This window comes from Leptodactylus fuscus, chromosome 2 (assembly GCF_031893055.1).
Source record: "Leptodactylus fuscus isolate aLepFus1 chromosome 2, aLepFus1.hap2, whole genome shotgun sequence".
Classification (NCBI taxonomy): domain Eukaryota; kingdom Metazoa; phylum Chordata; class Amphibia; order Anura; family Leptodactylidae; genus Leptodactylus; species Leptodactylus fuscus.
In genome coordinates this window covers 223481636-223505456 of record NC_134266.1, presented here as the reverse complement: position 1 = coordinate 223505456, position 23821 = coordinate 223481636, and the positions used below count along the sequence as shown (strand labels likewise).

Here is a 23821-nt window from a genome sequence, read left to right as displayed (position 1 = left end):
ACAGTATAGTGAGGAGTAGTATACAGCAGACAGTATAGTGAGGAGATGGAGGAGTATTATACAGTAGACAGTATAGTGAAGAGATGGAGGAGTAGTATACAGCAGACAGTATAGTGAGGAGATGGAGGAGTAGTATACAGTAGACAGTATAGTGAGGAGATGGAGGAGTAGTATACAGCAGACAGTATAGTGAGGAGATGGAGGAGTAGTATACAGCAGACAGTATAGTGAGGAGATGGAGGAGTATTATACAGTAGACAGTATAGTGAGGAGATGGAGGTGTAGTATACAGCAGACAGTATAGTGAGGTGATGGAGGAGTAGTATACAGCAGACAGTATAGTGAGGAGATGGAGAAGTAGTATACAGCAGACGGTACAGTGAGGAGATGGAGGAGTAGTATACAGTAGACAGTATAGTGAGGAGATGGAGTAGTAGTATACAGTAGACAGTATAGTCAGTAGATGGAGGAGTAGTATACAGCAGACAGTATAGTGAGGAGATGCAGGAGTAGTATACAGTAGACAGTATAGTCAGTAGATGGAGGAGTAGTATACAGCAGACAGTATAGTGAGGAGATGCAGGAGTAGTATACAGTAGACAGTATAGTGAGTAGATGGAGGAGTAGTATACAGCAGACAGTATAGTGAGGAGATGGAGGAGTAGTATACAGCAGACAGTATAGTGAGGAGTAGTATACAGCAGACAGTATAGTGAGGAGATGGAAGAGTAGTATACAGTACACAGTATAGTGAGGAGTAGTATACAGCAGACAGTATAGTGAGGAGATGGAGGAGTAGTATACAGTAGACAGTATAGTGAGTAGATGGAGGTGTAGTATACAGTAGACAGTATGGTGAGTAGATGGAGGAGTAGTATACAGTAGACAGTATAGTGAGGAGATGGAAGAGTAGTATACAGTAGACAGTATAGTGAGGAGTAGTATACAGCAGACAGTATAGTGAGGAGATGGAGGAGTAGTATACAGCAGACAGTATAGTGAGTAGATGGAGGAGTAGTATACAGCAGACAGTATAGTGAGGAGATGGAGGAGTAGTATACAGCAGACAGTATAGTGAGGAGTAGTATACAGCAGACAGTATAGTGAGGAGATGGAAGAGTAGTATATAGTAGACAGTATAGTGAGGAGATGGAGGAGTAGTATACAGCAGACAGTATAGTGAGTAGATGGAGGAGTAGTATACAGCAGACAGTATAGTGAGGAGATGGAGGAGTAGTATACAGTAGACAGTATAGTGAGTAGATGGAGGTGTAGTATACAGTAGACAGTATGGTGAGTAGATGGAGGAGTAGTATACAGCAGACAGTATAGTGAGGAGTAGTATACAGTAGACAGTATAGTGAGGAGATGGAAGAGTAGTATACAGTAGACAGTATAGTGAGGAGTAGTATACAGCAGACAGTATAGTGAGTAGATGGAGGAGTAGTATACAGCAGACAGTATAGTGAGGAGATGGAGGAGTAGTATACAGCAGACAGTATAGTGAGGAGTAGTATACAGTAGACAGTATAGTGAGGAGATGGAAGAGTAGTATACAGTAGACAGTATAGTGAGGAGTAGTATACAGCAGACAGTATAGTGAGGAGATGGAGGAGTAGTATACAGCAGACAGTATAGTGAGGAGATGGAGGAGTAGTATACAGCAGACAGTATAGTGAGGAGTAGTATACAGCAGACAGTATAGTGAGGAGTAGTATACAGCAGACAGTATAGTGAGGAGATGGAGGAGTAGTATACAGTAGACAGTATAGTGAGTAGATGGAGGTGTAGTATACAGTAGACAGTATGGTGAGTAGATGGAGGAGTAGTATACAGCAGACAGTATAGTGAGGAGTAGTATACAGTAGACAGTATAGTGAGGAGATGGAAGAGTAGTATACAGTAGACAGTATAGTGAGGAGTAGTATACAGCAGACAGTATAGTGAGGAGATGGAGGAGTATTATACAGTAGACAGTATAGTGAAGAGATGGAGGAGTAGTATACAGCAGACAGTATAGTGAGGAGATGGAGGAGTAGTATACAGTAGACAGTATAGTGAGGAGATGGAGGAGTAGTATACAGCAGACAGTATAGTGAGGAGATGGAGGAGTAGTATACAGCAGACAGTATAGTGAGGAGATGGAGGAGTATTATACAGTAGACAGTATAGTGAGGAGATGGAGGTGTAGTATACAGCAGACAGTATAGTGAGGTGATGGAGGAGTAGTATACAGCAGACAGTATAGTGAGGAGATGGAGAAGTAGTATACAGCAGACGGTACAGTGAGGAGATGGAGGAGTAGTATACAGTAGACAGTATAGTGAGGAGATGGAGTAGTAGTATACAGTAGACAGTATAGTCAGTAGATGGAGGAGTAGTATACAGCAGACAGTATAGTGAGGAGATGCAGGAGTAGTATACAGTAGACAGTATAGTGAGTAGATGGAGGAGTAGTATACAGCAGACAGTATAGTGAGGAGATGGAGGAGTAGTATACAGCAGACAGTATAGTGAGGAGTAGTATACAGCAGACAGTATAGTGAGGAGATGGAAGAGTAGTATACAGTAGACAGTATAGTGAGGAGTAGTATACAGCAGACAGTATAGTGAGGAGATGGAGGAGTAGTATACAGTAGACAGTATAGTGAGTAGATGGAGGTGTAGTATACAGTAGACAGTATGGTGAGTAGATGGAGGAGTAGTATACAGTAGACAGTATAGTGAGGAGATGGAAGAGTAGTATACAGTAGACAGTATAGTGAGGAGTAGTATACAGCAGACAGTATAGTGAGGAGATGGAGGAGTAGTATACAGCAGACAGTATAGTGAGGAGTAGTATACAGTAGACAGTATAGTGAGGAGATGGAAGAGTAGTATACAGTAGACAGTATAGTGAGGAGTAGTATACAGCAGACAGTATAGTGAGGAGATGGAGGAGTAGTATACAGCAGACAGTATAGTGAGGAGATGGAGGAGTAGTATACAGCAGACAGTATAGTGAGGAGTAGTATACAGCAGACAGTATAGTGAGGAGTAGTATACAGCAGACAGTATAGTGAGGAGATGGAAGAGTAGTATATAGTAGACAGTATAGTGAGGAGATGGAGGAGTAGTATACAGCAGACAGTATAGTGAGTAGATGGAGGAGTAGTATACAGCAGACAGTATAGTGAGGAGATGGAGGAGTAGTATACAGTAGACAGTATAGTGAGTAGATGGAGGTGTAGTATACAGTAGACAGTATGGTGAGTAGATGGAGGAGTAGTATACAGCAGACAGTATAGTGAGGAGTAGTATACAGTAGACAGTATAGTGAGGAGATGGAAGAGTAGTATACAGTAGACAGTATAGTGAGGAGTAGTATACAGCAGACAGTATAGTGAGGAGATGGAGGAGTATTATACAGTAGACAGTATAGTGAAGAGATGGAGGAGTAGTATACAGCAGACAGTATAGTGAGGAGATGGAGGAGTAGTATACAGTAGACAGTATAGTGAGGAGATGGAGGAGTAGTATACAGCAGACAGTATAGTGAGGAGATGGAGGAGTAGTATACAGCAGACAGTATAGTGAGGAGATGGAGGAGTATTATACAGTAGACAGTATAGTGAGGAGATGGAGGTGTAGTATACAGCAGACAGTATAGTGAGGTGATGGAGGAGTAGTATACAGCAGACAGTATAGTGAGGAGATGGAGAAGTAGTATACAGCAGACGGTACAGTGAGGAGATGGAGGAGTAGTATACAGTAGACAGTATAGTGAGGAGATGGAGTAGTAGTATACAGTAGACAGTATAGTCAGTAGATGGAGGAGTAGTATACAGCAGACAGTATAGTGAGGAGATGCAGGAGTAGTATACAGTAGACAGTATAGTGAGTAGATGGAGGAGTAGTATACAGCAGACAGTATAGTGAGGAGATGGAGGAGTAGTATACAGCAGACAGTATAGTGAGGAGTAGTATACAGCAGACAGTATAGTGAGGAGATGGAAGAGTAGTATACAGTAGACAGTATAGTGAGGAGTAGTATACAGCAGACAGTATAGTGAGGAGATGGAGGAGTAGTATACAGTAGACAGTATAGTGAGTAGATGGAGGTGTAGTATACAGTAGACAGTATGGTGAGTAGATGGAGGAGTAGTATACAGTAGACAGTATAGTGAGGAGATGGAAGAGTAGTATACAGTAGACAGTATAGTGAGGAGTAGTATACAGCAGACAGTATAGTGAGGAGATGGAGGAGTAGTATACAGCAGAAAGTATAGTGAGTAGATGGAGGAGTAGTATACAGCAGACAGTATAGTGAGGAGATGGAGGAGTAGTATACAGCAGACAGTATAGTGAGGAGTAGTATACAGCAGACAGTATAGTGAGGAGATGGAAGAGTAGTATATAGTAGACAGTATAGTGAGGAGATGGAGGAGTAGTATACAGCAGACAGTATAGTGAGTAGATGGAGGAGTAGTATACAGCAGACAGTATAGTGAGGAGATGGAGGAGTAGTATACAGTAGACATTATAGTGAGTAGATGGAGGTGTAGTATACAGTAGACAGTATGGTGAGTAGATGGAGGAGTAGTATACAGCAGACAGTATAGTGAGGAGTAGTATACAGTAGACAGTATAGTGAGGAGATGGAAGAGTAGTATACAGTAGACAGTATAGTGAGGAGTAGTATACAGCAGACAGTATAGTGAGGAGATGGAGGAGTATTATACAGTAGACAGTATAGTGAAGAGATGGAGGAGTAGTATACAGCAGACAGTATAGTGAGGAGATGGAGGAGTAGTATACAGTAGACAGTATAGTGAGGAGATGGAGGAGTAGTATACAGCAGACAGTATAGTGAGGAGATGGAGGAGTAGTATACAGCAGACAGTATAGTGAGGAGATGGAGGAGTATTATACAGTAGACAGTATAGTGAGGAGATGGAGGTGTAGTATACAGCAGACAGTATAGTGAGGTGATGGAGGAGTAGTATACAGCAGACAGTATAGTGAGGAGATGGAGAAGTAGTATACAGCAGACGGTACAGTGAGGAGATGGAGGAGTAGTATACAGTAGACAGTATAGTGAGGAGATGGAGTAGTAGTATACAGTAGACAGTATAGTCAGTAGATGGAGGAGTAGTATACAGCAGACAGTATAGTGAGGAGATGCAGGAGTAGTATACAGTAGACAGTATAGTCAGTAGATGGAGGAGTAGTATACAGCAGACAGTATAGTGAGGAGATGCAGGAGTAGTATACAGTAGACAGTATAGTGAGTAGATGGAGGAGTAGTATACAGCAGACAGTATAGTGAGGAGATGGAGGAGTAGTATACAGCAGACAGTATAGTGAGGAGTAGTATACAGCAGACAGTATAGTGAGGAGATGGAAGAGTAGTATACAGTACACAGTATAGTGAGGAGTAGTATACAGCAGACAGTATAGTGAGGAGATGGAGGAGTAGTATACAGTAGACAGTATAGTGAGTAGATGGAGGTGTAGTATACAGTAGACAGTATGGTGAGTAGATGGAGGAGTAGTATACAGTAGACAGTATAGTGAGGAGATGGAAGAGTAGTATACAGTAGACAGTATAGTGAGGAGTAGTATACAGCAGACAGTATAGTGAGGAGATGGAGGAGTAGTATACAGCAGACAGTATAGTGAGTAGATGGAGGAGTAGTATACAGCAGACAGTATAGTGAGGAGATGGAGGAGTAGTATACAGCAGACAGTATAGTGAGGAGTAGTATACAGCAGACAGTATAGTGAGGAGATGGAAGAGTAGTATATAGTAGACAGTATAGTGAGGAGATGGAGGAGTAGTATACAGCAGACAGTATAGTGAGTAGATGGAGGAGTAGTATACAGCAGACAGTATAGTGAGGAGATGGAGGAGTAGTATACAGTAGACAGTATAGTGAGTAGATGGAGGTGTAGTATACAGTAGACAGTATGGTGAGTAGATGGAGGAGTAGTATACAGCAGACAGTATAGTGAGGAGATGGAAGAGTAGTATACAGTAGACAGTATAGTGAGGAGTAGTATACAGCAGACAGTATAGTGAGTAGATGGAGGAGTAGTATACAGCAGACAGTATAGTGAGGAGATGGAGGAGTAGTATACAGCAGACAGTATAGTGAGGAGTAGTATACAGTAGACAGTATAGTGAGGAGATGGAAGAGTAGTATACAGTAGACAGTATAGTGAGGAGTAGTATACAGCAGACAGTATAGTGAGGAGATGGAGGAGTAGTATACAGCAGACAGTATAGTGAGGAGTAGTATACAGCAGACAGTATAGTGAGGAGATGGAGGAGTAGTATATAGTAGACAGTATAGTGAGGAGATGGAGGAGTAGTATACAGCAGACAGTATAGTGAGTAGATGGAGGAGTAGTATACAGCAGACAGTATAGTGAGGAGATGGAGGAGTAGTATACAGTAGACAGTATAGTGAGTAGATGGAGGTGTAGTATACAGTAGACAGTATGGTGAGTAGATGGAGGAGTAGTATACAGCAGACAGTATAGTGAGGAGATGGAAGAGTAGTATACAGTAGACAGTATAGTGAGGAGTAGTATACAGCAGACAGTATAGTGAGTAGATGGAGGAGTAGTATACAGCAGACAGTATAGTGAGGAGATGGAGGAGTAGTATACAGCAGACAGTATAGTGAGGAGTAGTATACAGTAGACAGTATAGTGAGGAGATGGAAGAGTAGTATACAGTAGACAGTATAGTGAGGAGTAGTATACAGCAGACAGTATAGTGAGGAGATGGAGGAGTAGTATACAGCAGACAGTATAGTGAGGAGTAGTATACAGCAGACAGTATAGTGAGGAGTAGTATACAGCAGACAGTAGTATACAGCAGACAGTAGTATACAGCAGACACTCCAGTAATGTGAGGTGGAGGGGGTGAGGCACAATCCTTGGAATAGCCTGTGACTCTCCTATAGTCGGCAGTAGCAGTGCGCTGTGTGCTGTGGAGCTCGCAGTGTAGAGAGCTGTCTGGGCGAGCTTATGGGCAGCAGCTGGCTCCTCTCTCCCCTACAATAATAACACAGTGTATGTGAGCTCGGCTCCTCCCGGCCATCTTCGTCCCTCCCTCTCTTTTCTGCTTGTGTGCTGTGCTGAGGGCAGAGTGGGGCTGCTGCCTCATCATCATTGGCATGCTGAGGACCGGGCTCGCCATGCCTGGGGAGCAATGAGAGGGGGCAAACCACGCCACGGCTGTGCTTGCCAGAACCTCTTCCGTAAAGTCCTGTCTCAGTGCAGCTGCTGCTACGCCCGGGTGAGAGGTTAGTGTGATCTCTGCACTTCTCTATAGGGTGTCACATGTCATGTATGGTGTAACCCGCCGGAATGCCAGCAGCAGATGTGTATGTTATGTATGGGGGCACAGACCGTATATAGCCTGGAGGTTACTGATGTCTCCTGACTACACTGGCTCTGGCTGTGAGCTCAGGCTGAGTGTACACAGATGACAGAGCTGTCTCCATATGATACATAGTTGTTTTATATGGAGCTATGAGCGTGTACTGTGCTGTGTATGGCACTTCAAGAAGTGATGTCTGTGAATGGTTGTCATGGCACACACACTGGCATGTAGGGGATGGTGATGTGCTGTCACATTAGTGTATGGTACAGTGGTCGTGTCCAGGCTGGTAATGATGGACTTCGTTATCTGACATCATAGGATGATATAATGTCTGCTGTATACTACTCCTTCTCCTCACTGTACTAGCTGCTGTATACTGCTCCAGCTACTCACTATAGTGTCTGCTCTATATTACTCCTCCATCCCTCTCTATACTGTCTGTTGTACAGTATATTACTCCATCTCCTGACTATACTATCTGCTCTATACTGCTCCTCCACCCCCTCTCTATACTGTCTGATGTATATTACTCCTCCATCCCTCTTTATACTGTCTGTTGTATACTACTCCTCCATCTCCTGAATATACTGTCTGCTCTATACTACGCCTCCACCCCCTCTCTATACTATCAGCTGTATACTACTTCTTCATCTCCTGACTATCCTATCTGCTCTATACTGCTCCTCCATCCCCTCTATCCTATCTGCTCTATACTGCTCCTCCATCCCTTCTTTATACTGTCTGCTTTATACTACTCCTCCACCCCCTCTCTATACTATCAGCTGTATACTACTTCTTCATCTCATGATTATATCTGCTGTATACCCCATCTCTTCAGTATAGTTTACTACTCCTCCATCTCCTAACTATACTGTCTACTATATACTACTCCTTCAGCAACTCACTATGGTATCTGCTCTATACCATTCCTCATTCTATTCACTGTAGTGTCTGATATATACTACTCCTCCATCTCCTGACTATACTTTCCCATGAATACTACTGGTTTATCTCCGATCTATACTGTCTGATGTTTGCTCCTCCTCCAGTTCCTCATTGTACTGTCTGCTGTATACTACTCCTCCCATAGCTTTTCACCATTCTGTCTTCTGTATACTACTCCTTCATTGTTTCACTATAATGTCAACTGTATACAACTCCTCCACCTCCTCACTATACTGTCTGCTGCATACTTCTCTAGCTTCTCACTATAATATCTTCTGTATACTATCTTATGTATACTCTGCCTCCATGTCCTTACTATACTGTCTGCTGTATGTCCTCCACCATCCCACTATAGTGAATGCTGTATACTCCTCCTCCATCATCCCACTATAGTGAATGCTGTATACTCCTCCTCCATCATCCCACTATAGTGAATGCTGTATACTCCTCCTCCATCATCCCACTATAGTGAATGCTGAATATTTCAGTGTGGCACCCCTCTCATCTGAAGCTGAATTCTGTTTGCTTCCAGATACCTTCCCTCTCACCAAACCAATTCATTTAACATAACTTCTATCTATTATTTTTCATAGCAATGACATAACAGGTTTAATAACTTTATAACTTGCTTATTAAGTATAGCAAAAGTTGTCAGGGATTAGAAAAACATGGCTGCTTTCTTCCAGAAATAGTGTCATATCTGCAAATGGCTAAAAAAATTTTTTTTCCATGTAGTTCCATTTAAGTCAATTAGGCTGCAATACATTATATAACTTGTGGACAGGTTTGGCGCTAGTATGTTTCTCTGGTCATGTACAGCTCTTTTAATAGGCCATGGAAACTAAGTCAGAAAGTCCTTGGAGCACCAGGTACATGAAGAGTGAGGAGAGTGCCACAGCTCCAAGCAGTAAGACAAATGGAAGTTGTGTCTCCTCATCACATATCGGAAAGCGTCAGGGCGTATCAGTGCAGAGCCTAAGGCACTGCCGGGCATGGTGGAACGAATTGAAGGAGGAGGGCAGAGTACGGCTTCATGCACATGACCGAGTGTGCAGTCCAAGTTGTCTTTCAAACTTTTTTTTTTAGAGAAGGTCCTATTCAGATCGGAATGGACATACAGACCCAGAAGATGTGGAAGACACTTGACTCACACTCAGCTTGACAAACCAAATGTAGCCTATGGAGTGGGCGGTTTTCTGACTTTGTTAAAGTCAGTTTCTTACTCACCCTTGGCTCATGCAGCCGCCGATCAAGAAACTCTCCCAGATTGCTGATTTGAAGGTTTGCTTACTTTCCTAGCACATTTAGACTCTATACAGTCTAGCGAGGTGAGGTGTTTGTGGTCATGCTTTATTGCAGAGCATGATCAACTTTTTGACAAATCAAAAAAAAAGCTCCATTTTCACAAACCCATCTCTCCAATTGAAAGTCAGTGGATCTGTGAAAAACAAGGGGGCCATACCGATGCTGACACCTCCGAGAACTGTGTAGTCGTGTGAACATATTCTTTAATATCAGTGATTTGTTTCTTTAACTGACCGTTACCCTAGCTGAAACACTGTTCAGCCTTTCCAGGGCCCCTCCTGTCCTCAATAGTGAACACATACAGGGCACGTATCCTGTTTGCCCACAGCTATGTCCCTTGTCTGCTATGTATTACTCTACCATCTCCTAAAGTGTCTTATGTATACTTCTCTAACTCGTCCTGTATACTGTAATACACAGCAGGCAGTATAGTGAGAACATGAAGGAGTAGTATACAGTAAACAGGTAGGAGATGGAGGAGTTGTATACAGTAGACATTATAGTGAGGAAATGAATGTGGAAAATACAGCAGGCAGTATAGTAAGGAGATGGAGGAGTAGTATACTGCAGACAGTATAGTGAGGGGATGTAGGAGCAGGTATACAGCAGACAGTATAGTGAGGGGATGTAGGAGCAGGTATACAGCAGACAGTATAGTGAGGGGATGTAGGAGCAGGTATACAGCAGACAGTATAGTGAGGAGATGGAGGAGGAGTAGTATACAGCAGACAGTATAGTGAGGGGATGTAGGAGCAGGTATACAGCAGACAGTATAGTGAGGGGATGTAGGAGCAGGTATACAGCAGACAGTATAGTGAGGAGATGGAGGAGGAGTAGTATACAGCAGACAGTATAGTGAGGGGATGTAGGAGCAGGTATACAGCAGACAGTATAGTGAGGAGATGGAGGAGGAGTAGTATACAGCAGACAGTATAGTGAGGAGTAGTATACAGCAGACAGTATAGTGAGGAGTAGTATACAGCAGATAGTATAGTGAGGAGTAGTATAGAGCAGACAGTATAGTGAGGAGATGGAGGAGTAGTATACAGCAGACAGTATAGTGAGGAGATGGAGGAGTAGTATACAGCAGACAGTATAGTGAGGAGATGGAGGATGAGTAGTATACAGCAGACAGTATAGTGAGGAGTAGTATACAGCAGACAGTATAGTGAGGAGTAGTATACAGCAGATAGTATAGTGAGGAGTAGTATAGAGCAGACAGTATAGTGAGGAGATGGAGGAGGAGTAGTATACAGCAGACAGTATAGTGAGGAGTAGTATACAGCAGACAGTATAGTGAGGAGTAGCATACAGCAGACAGTATAGTGAGGAGTAGTATACAGCAGACAGTATAGTGAGGAGATGGAGGAGTGATATACAGCAGACAGTATAGTGAAGAGATGGAGGAGTAGTATACAGCAGACAGTATAGTGAGGAGATGGAGGAGTAGTATACAGCAGACAGTATAGTGAGGAGATGGAGGAGTAGTATACAGTAGACAGTATAGTGAGGAGATGGAGGAGTAGTATACAGCAGACAGTATAGTGAGGAGATGGAGAAGTAGCATACAGCAGACAGTATAGTAAAAACATGGAGTAGTAGTGTTCAGCAGACCGTATAGTCAAAATATGAAGTAGTAGTATACGGCAGACAGTATAGTGTGGGGATGGAGGAGTAGTATACAGAAGACAGTATAGTAAGGACATGGAGGTATAGTATACTGTGTGTAGACAGTATAGTGAGGATATTGAGTAGTAGTATACACCAGATAGTATAGTGAGAGTTTGGAGGTGTAATATACTGTAGACAGTATAGTGAAAGGATGGAGGTATAGTATACTGTAGACAGTATAGTGAGGGGATGGAGGTATAGTATACTGTAGACAGTATACTGAGGGGATGGAGGTATAGTATACTGTAGACAGTCTAGTGAGGGGATGGTGGTATAGTATACTGTAGACAGTCTAGTGAGGGAATGGGGGTATAGTATACTGTAGACAGTATACTGAGGGGATGGAGGTATAGTATACTGTAGACAGTATACTGAGGGGATGGAGGTATAGTATACTGTAGACAGTATACTGAGGGGATGGAGGTATAGTATACTGTAGACAGTCTAGTGAGGGGATGGGGGTATAGTATACTGTAGACAGTATACTGAGGGGATGGAGGTATAGTATACTGTAGACAGTCTAGTGAGGGGATGGGGGTATAGTATACTGTAGACAGTATACTGAGGGGATAGGGGTGTAGTATACTGTAGAGAGTATAGTGAGGGGATGGAGGTATAGTATACTGTAGACAGTCTAGTGAGGGGATGGGGGTATAGTATACTGTAGACAGTATAGTGAGGAGATGGAGGAGGAGTAGTATACAGCAGACAGTATAGTGAGGAGTAGTATACAGCAGACAGTATAGTGAGGAGTAGTATACAGTAGATAGTATAGTGAGGAGTAGTATAGAGCAGACAGTATAGTGAGGAGATCGAGGAGTAGTATACAGCAGACAGTATAGTGAGGAGATGGAGGAGTAGTATACAGCAGACAGTATAGTGAGGAGATGGAGGAGGAGTAGTATACAGCAGACAGTATAGTGAGGAGTAGTATACAGCAGACAGTATAGTGAGGAGTAGTATACAGCAGATAGTATAGTGAGGAGTAGTATAGAGCAGACAGTATAGTGAGGAGATGGAGGAGTAGTATACAGCAGACAGTATAGTGAGGAGATGGAGGAGGAGTAGTATACAGCAGACAGTATAGTGAGGAGTAGTATACAGCAGACAGTATAGTGAGGAGTAGTATACAGCAGACAGTATAGTGAGGAGTAGTATACAGCAGACAGTATAGTGAGGAGTAGTATACAGCAGACAGTATAGTGAGGAGTAGTATACAGCAGACAGTATAGTGAGGAGATGGAGGAGTGATATACAGCAGACAGTATAGTGAAGAGATGGAGGAGTAGTATACAGCAGACAGTATAGTGAGGAGATGGAGGAGTAGTATACAGTAGACAGTATAGTGAGGAGATGGAGGAGTAGTATACAGCAGACAGTATAGTGAGGAGATGGAGAAGTAGCATACAGCAGACAGTATAGTAAAAACATGGAGTAGTAGTGTTCAGCAGACCGTATAGTCAAAATATGAAGTAGTAGTATACGGCAGACAGTATAGTAAGGACATGGAGGTATAGTATACTGTGTGTAGACAGTATAGTGAGGATATTGAGTAGTAGTATACACCAGATAGTATAGTGAGAGTTTGGAGGTGTAATATACTGTAGACAGTATAGTGAGAGGATGGAGGTATAGTATACTGTAGACAGTATAGTGAGGGGATGGAGGTATAGTATACTGTAGACAGTATACTGAGGGGATGGAGGTATAGTATACTGTAGACAGTCTAGTGAGGGGATGGGGGTATAGTATACTGTAGACAGTCTAGTGAGGGAATGGGGGTATAGTATACTGTAGACAGTATACTGAGGGGATGGAGGTATAGTATACTGTAGACAGTATACTGAGGGGATGGAGGTATAGTATACTGTAGACAGTCTAGTGAGGGGATGGGGGTATAGTATACTGTAGACAGTATACTGAGGGGATGGAGGTATAGTATACTGTAGACAGTCTAGTGAGGGGATGGGGGTATAGTATACTGTAGACAGTCTAGTGAGGGGATGGGGGTATAGTATACTGTAGACAGTATAGTGAGGGGATAGGGGTGTAGTATACTGTAGACAGTATAGTGAAGGGATGGGGGTGTAGTATACTGTAGACAGTATAGTGAGGGGATGGAGGTGTAATATACTGTAGAAAGTATAGTGAGGGGATGGGGGTATAGTATACTGTAGACAGTATAGTGAGGGGATGGAGGTGTAATATACTGTAGACAGTATACTGAGGGGATGGATGTATAGTATACTGTAGAGAGTATAGTGAGGGGATGGAGGGTGTGTTCAGCAATCCTTGGAATAGTTTGTGGCTCCTCCAGTGATGTGCAGTAGCTGTATGCTGTGTACTCTATGTAGCTTGCAGTGTACAGCGCTGTATGGGCAAGCTTATGAGTAGCAATTGGCTCTCCGTCTCTCTACATCATTGGCATGCTGAGGACCGGGCTCGCCATGCCTGGGAAGAAATGAGAGGGGGCAAACCACGCCATGGCTGTCCTTGTCTGAACATCTTCCGTAAAGTCCTGTCTGAATGCAGTTGCTGCTACACTGGGGTGAGAGGTTAGTGTGAGCGCTGATATGTGCACTTTTCTATAGGGTGTCACATATCATATGTACCATGATGTAATCTGCTCAGCTGTAATGCCATATGCAGATGTGCATGTTATGTATGGGGGGTACATACTCTATATAGACTGGTGCTTACTGATATCTCCTGACTACACTGGATCTATCTGTATATACAGATCTGTATTCATATGATACATAGGTGTTTTGTATGTAACTAGATGTGATGATCTTATGTTTGCCTTGAAGTGATGCCTGTGAATGGCTGACCATGGCATATATAGGTAAGTGGTTTTCTGGTGTTCTCTATGATATAATATTCATGTTGATGCCTTTGTGTGGTTATGTGATGGTATATTCATGGGCATGGAGATTGGTTATCTTATATCAGATTAGTATATGATGCAATAAATGGTTAAATAGTTATGCTATGGCATGCAGCTGGCCATGATGAACATGGTTATATGGGGTCGTAGCAGTATATTGTATAATGGGTATTATTCTGCTATGTTGTACGTGTTGGCATCATATGCCTGGTTGGGAAATATCCCAAAAATGTGATGCTGTTCAATGGATATGGTATATGCTGCCTATAATGGTCTAAGGCGGTGAATATGGTTGTGCTACGGTACACTGATAGGCGCATTGTACATTGTTACCCAGTGTAATAGTTATTTAACGTAACTATGGGCCTTATGTACATGATTATTTGGTATCATGTAATACACAATATGGGATGAGTTCGGGATTGCCTATGTATAACTATGCAGTGGGACCTGCCATGTTGTACCTATGGTCCTGCTAATAGACTGTACCCCTAGTATCATGGTGACCAGCTGCCAGTATACTGTCTGCCAAGGCTGCTGCCTAAATCTCCGCCTCATGCTCGTGGTGATCAGATATGATATAACGTCACTCTCTGCATAATACCATTTTAAGTGCCGACCCAGCCCTTTCTAAAAATATGTCATTTTTTCTCTAATATGGGAATATAGATGTCTTGATGGTTGTGAGCAGTGATTCCCATTAAAAGGAATTTGCATTGTCGGGAGATTAATAATATCCATCAGAGAATGTTCTTCAGACATCCTACAGTACGTGTCTTACAGATCAGTACACTTGTCCTCAAAGAACATTTCTCCTCATATAAAAGTCCAATAAATGTAAGTTACTTTCCGGGAACTCTGTGAAGGTTAGGTTTTCCTTCATAGGTATAATATCGGCCATATTAGTGATCACTCAGCTTTTCCAGTACCTGAGACACAGCTGGAACAACTTGCCAGTTCTTTGGTGAGCTTTAGCGTGGTTGCGGTTTTGTCACTATGTTTATTGTAGAAGGTGGATTGTTTCTTTGGGGTTTTCATGTGGTGAAAATTGTGAAACTGGAATGGGACATGTTACATGTTGTTATAATAAGATAAGATCTGAACATGTTTGGGTGAATAGTTCGTAAACCAACATAAGGCTATGTTCACACATGTGCCAAAGATAAAAGTTTTTAGACTGAAAACCACCTTAAATCCCTTTCTAAGGGTGAGTTCACATGGGTTTTTTGGACCGGAACATGTAGTGGAGGCCGCCTCGGGTTCTGGTCCAAAATACGGGTCGTGGCGACTGGATGCCAGTGCAGTGCATCGGCATCCAGTTGTGCACTCCGCTCCGGATTAGGTCCAAATGAATAGGCCTAGTCGGGAGGGAGTGCCTTCGTCGCAAGGCAAATCCACCTAAAAGAATGAGCATCTCGCTTCTATTTCTGGGAGCTGAAACAAACTGGCTCCTGGAAAAAAGAACTGACGGCTCCCATCGATTTCAAAGGGAGCCATCTTTTTGGTCAGGATTCTGAGGTGGATATGGCTTCAAAATCATGACCAAAAAAACTCTGTGTGAACTTACTCTAAGAGCCACCATGGGATCATACCTATACCTATACCTTTATTGGTGCACCGGCTGAACCATGTAGCAGTCACTAACCGGTGCAGCGTATATGTCATAACATACAACAGATAGATGATATGCCAGGATATTAGAATGATATGGATATACACTGTACATCTCTAACATGCCATAACTACATCCTAGACCCAGCCGTACAGTATACAAAAACATAAAAAGCCATTAAGGCCATCCTGAGCCAGGCCTAGTGATTGACAATGGCTGCAGGTCCTGCCATGTTAGGGTCTCTGAAGTCTGGTTATTTAGGAGTTTGCCTATTTGCTGACATTCGGTGTGATGAGTATTGATAGTGAAGACATATGAGATATGTAACATTTCCGCCTCTGGCAATCACTAAGCAGAATTATAGTGACAACCAATTATGTGATAATGAAAATGCTACATTAGCAAAATAGCTGTGACAGATACTTCTACCCCAGTCCTCACTGTCTTGTATACGCTGCTTTATACTTTCTGCATGCATCCTGTGTAAGGCCAGGGCCCCACGTAGCGTAAACACCGCAATTTTGCTGCGATGGAAACACCTTGGCAAAATCCGCAACATTTTACAGTAGCTGCAAAGTGGATGGGATTGTGGCTAAACCCATCCACACATTGCAGAAAATTATCCTCTGCGATTTCAAAAACAGTCGCGTATTTGGAAATTGCAGCATGTGAAGTATACCTACGGAAACGATGGCAGTTTACCTATAAGTATAATTGTAAAAGCACTGTGAAAAGCGATGTGGGAAAAACTGTGATGCGTTTCTGCCTCAGTTTTTTCCCGCAGCACTTTTTCGCTGCGGACTGCTACGTGGGGCCTTAGCCTTAAGGCTGGTCTTACACGACCGTAATGTAAGTCCGCAAATGGTCCGCAATTGAGGGTTTTCAATTGCGGACACATTATATTCAATGTGGCCTCTTACACCACTGGATATTTTATCCGTGGTGTGGCGGGGCCACAACCGTGGTCCGCAATTTATAGGACATGTCCATAATGGCCGTGAATTGCGGCAATGCACAGACTCGCCCATAGAAGAAGAAAACAAACCACACTTACGTGAATTCTCCGGCCTGTGAGGTTTCCTTATTTTATTTTATCGCATTTCCTGTTCTTAGCAAACATTTCTTTTTAAAGCCAGACAGCCCCTTTAAGCACATAGTGTGACTGGGTAACAATTGACTTATACATGTGATTACACGGCTCCTAATCGCTGGAAATAGGACAGGAGATTTTCTCTACTAGATAAGTAGATTTTATTGTGTATAATTAAGTGAATTTACACACAACACGCAATGTATGGGAAGCGCGACAATCAGATTAACAAAACATGAACACATTGTAGGCCATCAGTGCAGACAGGAGAAGATAGCAGAGGATTTTAGGAGAAGCACTTTAAAAGAAAATACAATAGTAAAGAGAATTGTCCAAGTAACGTGCGTAGTTGTGACTACAACGCAAATTCTGTGCAGGTCAAATATGAAAGGAAACTATATTTGTAAAGATAACAGATGTAGATCTGAGCCAATAGTGAGAACCAATACTAGATACACCGATCAAAATGGTAAATACAGCGCTGCGGGCCGCACCCACTCCAACCCCACATGGTGTTCACCAGAACCCCAGATGATGGGGATGGACTTGGCTGCACCGTGGGGCAGAGCAATACGGATCAGGAAATGCCAGACACAAAGCGCACCAGAAATCACAGTAAAACCACAGCCATACCACATACAGAACTCTTACCAGCAAATGTCTTGGGTAGCGGTGCAGGTCCAAGGATCCGGAAGGCAGCGGCGGGTGGTAGTCTGCAGGTGGTAGCAAAGAGTCAAAGCGTAGTCGTATGGTCTGACTCATCAACAAGAGGGCAACGCAGTACAGTGGGAAATCCAAAGGGAAGGTCAGGCAGGCCGAGACGATAACAGGAGCGGTGGAGCAGTACAAAATTGGTGTTCAGGAAGCAGAGGTCTAAAGGCAAACTGGGGTCATAAACAGGAGCAGGCACAGTACAAAATCAGGAGGCAAATGCTGGATCAGAGGTCAAGGGAAGTGGTCGGAGTACAGGCAAAGAGGACAGGAGAACGCTTACTACAAGATATGAGGTACAACTAAATATCCAGCGGCAGTCCAGAGCCATTCTTAAATAGAATTCGGCCCGCCAACAGGTCAAAAACCGGAAGTCCCCCGTCTGGTTCAGGAGGAGACCGGCAACCCCTGCACAATGCTTACTGAGGTTCTGGCCTGCCTCCCGAGACCCAGAAGCAGGAGACTAGGGACCGCAGGAAGGAGAGGGCTGGCAGCCTCCGCTCAATGCTGTGGAGGCTCCGGCTCCGGCTCTGCTCCTAACAATATTACTGACCATCCGTTCTATAGTTCATCAATATCTGATCAGTGGGTGTCCCAACAACTGGGACCAGGATCGGTCACTGAATGGGAGCTAAAATGAAGTAACTCAGCGCAGCCACTAGAGCCAAGCTCCTGTATGGTGTGATGGTGCAGTTTGGGGTAATAGGAGACTACGATCTTCCTTGGTGGGGATCCCAGCAGTTAGGTAAGAATTATTATACCAATAGAGTTCTATTTAGGGGATAAATGTCTTAGGTTGGAATATCCAGCCAAGAAGATTGTGAATGAATTGTTTTTTCCTCAAGTTATCAATAATATATTCTATATACACTGAAAAAAATCTATTTTAAGTTGTATTTTTATATATCTCATAAATGTCACATATTTAACTGGCAAAACCTTGAGAAGAAATGGAGAAATCCTAAGTCTTAGGTACATTGGGAGCTCAACTTATAGGGTTTGTCTAGTGCTGATGGAGCACAGCAAGCGTCTGATGTTCTTACAGGTATCCGGCCCATTCATCACATATATGGCCCTTTTACAATCACTAGTTTTTATTGAACAGTTTCCAATTGTTATAAAACAGGAGAATAGGGAAGCCATTATAAAAATCATTGAGTGCAAACAGAATAGCTGCGGAAGAGGAGGAAGCGAATGACTGAAGTCTTACAAAGTAATACCATTGTCAGAAGTTTATGGTGAGCCTTTTTACATTTACCCAAAGTTTTCTAAAATGACATTGGCTAGATGACATTGACAGCTGTTGTGCATGTATGTCCATATTGTGGTGCCCATAGGTGTTTTTGTACTGCGTCTGTGACAGATAAGCTTTTTGGAAGGGTGAGTCCTGTCTGAGTATAAAAGGCAATGGCTTGGAGGTCTGTGGCAATGGGCTACGGCTTGGAGGTCTGTGGCAATGGGCTATGGCTTGGAGGTCTATGGCAATGGGGTACAGTTTGGAGGTCTGTGGCAATGGGCTATTGCTTGAAGGTCTGTGGCAATTGTCTATTACTTAGAGGTCTATGGCAATGGGCTACTGCTTGGAAGTCTGTGGCAGTGGGCCATGGCTTGGAGGTGTGTGGCAATGGACTATGGCTTGGAGGTCTGTGGTAATGGGCTACGGCTTGGAGGTCTGTGGCAATGGGCTACAGCTTGGAGGTCTGTGGCAATGGGCTACGACTTGGAGGTAGTGGCAATGGGCTATGGCTTGGAGGTCTGTGGTAATGGTGCTTTGCTCTTTCATAACTTGCATGCAGCATATAAAAAGGCCAAAAACCAGATTGTTACAGTCCTACTGCTGTGACACAGCACAATCTATATAGCAAATAGAGATGAGCGAGTAGTATTCATTCGAATATCAAATCCTAATATAGTCTATGGGAAAAAACGGGAATGTTGTTCCAGTTTCCATGGAAACCAAAGTTCGACACCTTGGATCCTCCAAGTTCCGGAAGTAGCAGGATGAGGAGCTCGAGGAGGTTTTTGCATTGAATTCAATGGAATTTTCCCGCGTGGTATTCAACCGATGCGAATATTCGATCGAATAGTAGTATTCGAACGAATACTAATCACTCATCTCTAATAGCAAAGTATCAGCGTCACAAGGACAACTTCTTTGTCTGCTGTTAACAACTCTTGACATAAATAAGGTAGCCACATAGATGGTTAGTTTCATCAATGCCGATTACTATTTGTATATATGTCAGCATTGTCTGTGGCTACATGTATACTCCTGTAGCAGTTTTTACTATCCACCAAAACTGACCTGCAATCTGCAAAAAACCTGTCTGCATTACATCAGTATGTCCGCAATCATGGATGCGCAAAAGAGTTGTATGATCCCCTACACTTGCATCTTTGAGTCTGTGTTGCAAATACAGACACTGATGTGTGTATAGCAATGAATGGGACAATATACTGATAGCAACTACGGTCGCAAGAACGAAGCCTTACGGTAGGTTCACACTAGCAATCAGTTCTCCGTCGTTTGGGTCTGCATGGGACCTTGTCTGATTAAAAAGCAGTTCTTGTGGAAACCCGTGGACTCCATAGGCTATAATCGGGTCAGCCAGGTCAATATAAAACCAGGGAAGAGAAATGTTCTCCTTGCAGGACTTTTCACTCCGGCAATTTTAAGTGAAATCTGCTGCAGAGTCACCCATGGAGACTCCAACGCAGATGTGAATCCAGACTTAGACAAATCTGCAATTTCATGGGGAACATTTTACACTGAATTAACCATTCTCTGAAATCGAGTAAATGGTTAGGCAGATGCAGACCCCCTTCATTCCTGGATACTTGCACTTGCTGTGTTTCCTCCTTCATATGCTGCACTTGAATAAAGCCACTATATCAGAATAATGGCGTGATATGGGTGTGGAGGTCAATGCTAATAATTCTGCATAATAAAATGATTTCAGGCAGAGAGAGGTCACTAGTACTATTTATATGGGATGTGCCAGACCACCAGGCTGGATAGACATTATGGATAGGTCTCCCTCCATGCTGGGGCCGGGCCCCATGAAGTAAAGTGTATGTGGTTGAACATCTGCTATTATAACTCCAGGGGCCTCCTGGAAATAGTAGCAAAATGGATGTCATTAAAAACCTATATTTCACCCTATGCAGAGTTGGCATCAGTATAATTGTACAGCTTATGTATAGAAGTAAAGCCTCAGATACCCACAGCTCTGTTTCTAGTGGGTTTTCGTTTTTGACAGAAATGTATACAGCCGTATAGTTCTTACTGCCCCAATGCATTTTACTCTCTTCCCACTGAACATTGCCTCAAAAGTATGTGCCCGCCCCATGCCATTAAAACTGTACCCATTAAAAGGTGATGACATTGCAGAAAATGCAGGAATGAGTTTCCATCAGTGTTTATTAGACATGGTTACATTTAACCCATTCATTATGACTAATCCTTATAGTGCACTATAGTGACTAATAATGTACAGCCATACAAATGACTCAGCTTGGTACTGTACTCATTGCTGCTTTTGGATATAAATCTGTTCTCCCATAACCAAAACTTATCAATAGATAAAAAGAGTATGATTGGTGAGGGTCTCCGCAAGTCACACGAGCAGTGGTCCCATGCTCCTCCATTTGAATGGGGCAGCAATGAACATTCAAGACTATTGTTACAATCAAATGGGGGACACAGCATACAACCCCCCTTCAGTCAGACACTTATCACTAGAGATAGCTGAATCTCTCAGGATTTGTTTTAAGGTGAGCCACTCCTTAAAATGGTTTAAAATGTCTCTTTTTGGCCTCCTTGTGGTGTCCGGTGCTCTCTTTTGGCTTCCTTGGTAATGTCGTGCACTCAGGGTAAGTGCTGAGGCCTGTCATGGCGCTCAGTGCCCATGTGACTGTTATTGGCCCAATCACGGGCCTCCATAGACCCCAGTCCTATGATGTCACCAGGAGGGCACCAGATGCTGTGAGGAGGCACAAAAGAGGCAACGGAAGGTGAATATGAATTTTTATAAATTGTTGTCACCTCCTCACGGCCTCCATCTATTATACTCCGGGGTCTAAATAACATTTTAAATATGGGAAACCCCTTTGAGGCCAGGGCTACACTTGCTGTAGTTGCAGCTGGATAGCCACAGTAGAATCAACAGCCGTAAAATAAATCCCATCCGCACACTGCTGAAAAATCCTGCAGCACTTTACTGCAAGTATTGAACCCGTAGCAGGTCAAGTTCTCGCTGCAGGTTTGGCACGGTTTTCAATCTTAATACAAAGCCACAGGGACAGGCTGCTTTTGGCTACTATTGGGTCTGCTGTGGGCTGTTCCCTGCAGCAGACCCATTACGAGTGGCCTTAGCCAAAATGTAGTCTTTACGGTTCCTTTCCATATATTGACTCTCTCAGAAACAAATTTACGTCCATCTCTGTTTCCTTGGCTGTAGCAATTCTCTGTCCGGAGTCCTGAATAACACCCTGAATGGAAATGACTTGTCCAAACCAGTCAGTCCCTTTAGAAAACACAATGTAATAACTATTGAATATATTTTATGTATTAATATTGAAGTGAGAAGAATATGTTAAAAAGCAGTGTGTGGTGCGCAATATGTATTATGCCTATGCTTAGAAAAATGATCTTACCCACTGATCCAGCTCTCATCCTATTACGGACTAGTAGCAGGGCCACTGTTGGAGGTCCAGAATATTTTCATGTTTTAGCAATAATCTGAGAGTAAATCTCTTACCAGACTCAGTGTTTATGGCCATTTCATTCTTTCTAGTGTTTGCATTCACCACTTAGCGAGTCCCCAATTGTCTTATAACCTGCGGGTTAGTATTCACAGCTGTAAATCTCGGAAAGTGAGGATGTACCTATAAATCCTCAGAGCTGACGTGTTTGTCATCTTGCACTTTTATAAGTGAATCATATTGTCTGCAGTGTCTGTGAAGAGATATGTCATAGCATGGCCCATGGGATGATACTTGACAGAAATAAATCACGCTTGGATATTGTGTTTTTTTTCTATCTGCAAAGACACCAAACTGCTGAGGTGGAAACAGGAAAAAAGTGTAGCATGCGGTATGTTTTTTAAGGAGAGAATCAAATAGGCCAAGTGTCAGACAATGAAATTGACCATTTTTATTAGTCGGAGACGTAACCTGGGGGTATACAGTAAACCAATGGTCGCTGACCTCTGGCTCTCCAACTGGGAGTTGTAGTTTTGTAGCAGATGGAGAATCTCAGATTGGAAAAAACACTGCTGTAGACTTTAGCAACACATTGTCATTGTTACCTTTGTAGTTACCTTGCAAATGTAGATTTCAACAGAAATGAATCCAAAGAGTTAGAAGCCAATAGTACATGTCAAGGAGCATTGTTTCGCTGCCTCGTGGGATTGTGTAACCCCTGACTTAACCTGTTATGTTTCACTGGTTAGCACTGCCGTCATCCAGTTCTGGGGTCCTAAGTTCAGATCCCACCAAGGACAACATCTGTATGGCGTTTGTATGTTCTTCCTGTGTTCACACGGTTTTTCTCCCACATGTCAAAAACATACTGGTTTGTAAATTGGCTTAACTGTATGTTCACCACATTCCCTATGCTTTGAGTCCTTTTCATGAGAAAAGCACATTACCATTGCCTGACCTTTTTGCATGTTTGCTGTCAGGGTATCTTTATTCATAGTGAATGTTCTGTGGATTTTCTGGTCATAAGCATATTGAAGTTACAGCAAAATGTAAGGGAATTTACCAAATCTGTTACAGGCTGCATTAAAAAAAAATCAGCTCGGAAATTGACCAGCGATACAGTTTATAAGGTCCGGTTCAGGGGGACCCCCTTGAACGGAAACCTATCTGCATAAAAAAGCAGTTACCTAAGGAAACCACACAGACCCCATAGACTATAATTGGGTCTGTGTGATTTCCGTACGAAAAATGGGGAGAGAGAAGTGCTGCTTGCAGGACTTTTCTCTCCAAATATTTCATGCGAATAGGGGAACAGAATGGCCAAACGCAGATATGAAGCAGTCCTAAGATGTCAACATATCAATTCTTTCTGGGACCTTTTAGCACACATTTCACGCTTTCTATGCACAGGGCGAAAATCTGCAGCAAATCCGCAATAACATTCGTGGCGAAATTTCCTATATCCTAAATAACAAAAGAATACTTCTTCACTATATATGCAGTGAACCATTCATTTACACA

The 23821-nt window shown here is 42.9% G+C and overlaps 1 protein-coding gene across 3 annotated transcripts in view; it reads left to right on the top strand.

Annotated features, from left to right (window-relative positions):
* ARHGEF25 (Rho guanine nucleotide exchange factor 25) overlaps positions 1 to 23821 on the top strand; it is a 266626-nt gene that overhangs the window by 108055 nt on the left and 134750 nt on the right. Inside the window, exon 1 of one of the 3 annotated variants that reach the window (XM_075265639.1) lies at positions 6985 to 7295. The exons of the other annotated variants lie outside the window; for them this stretch is intronic. Within the exon in view, the coding sequence (XP_075121740.1) occupies positions 7202 to 7295 (94 nt within the window). The 5' untranslated portion in view covers positions 6985 to 7201. Of the gene's footprint in view, positions 1 to 6984; positions 7296 to 23821 lie in introns of those variants that run through there. 3 annotated transcript variants of the gene reach the window in all.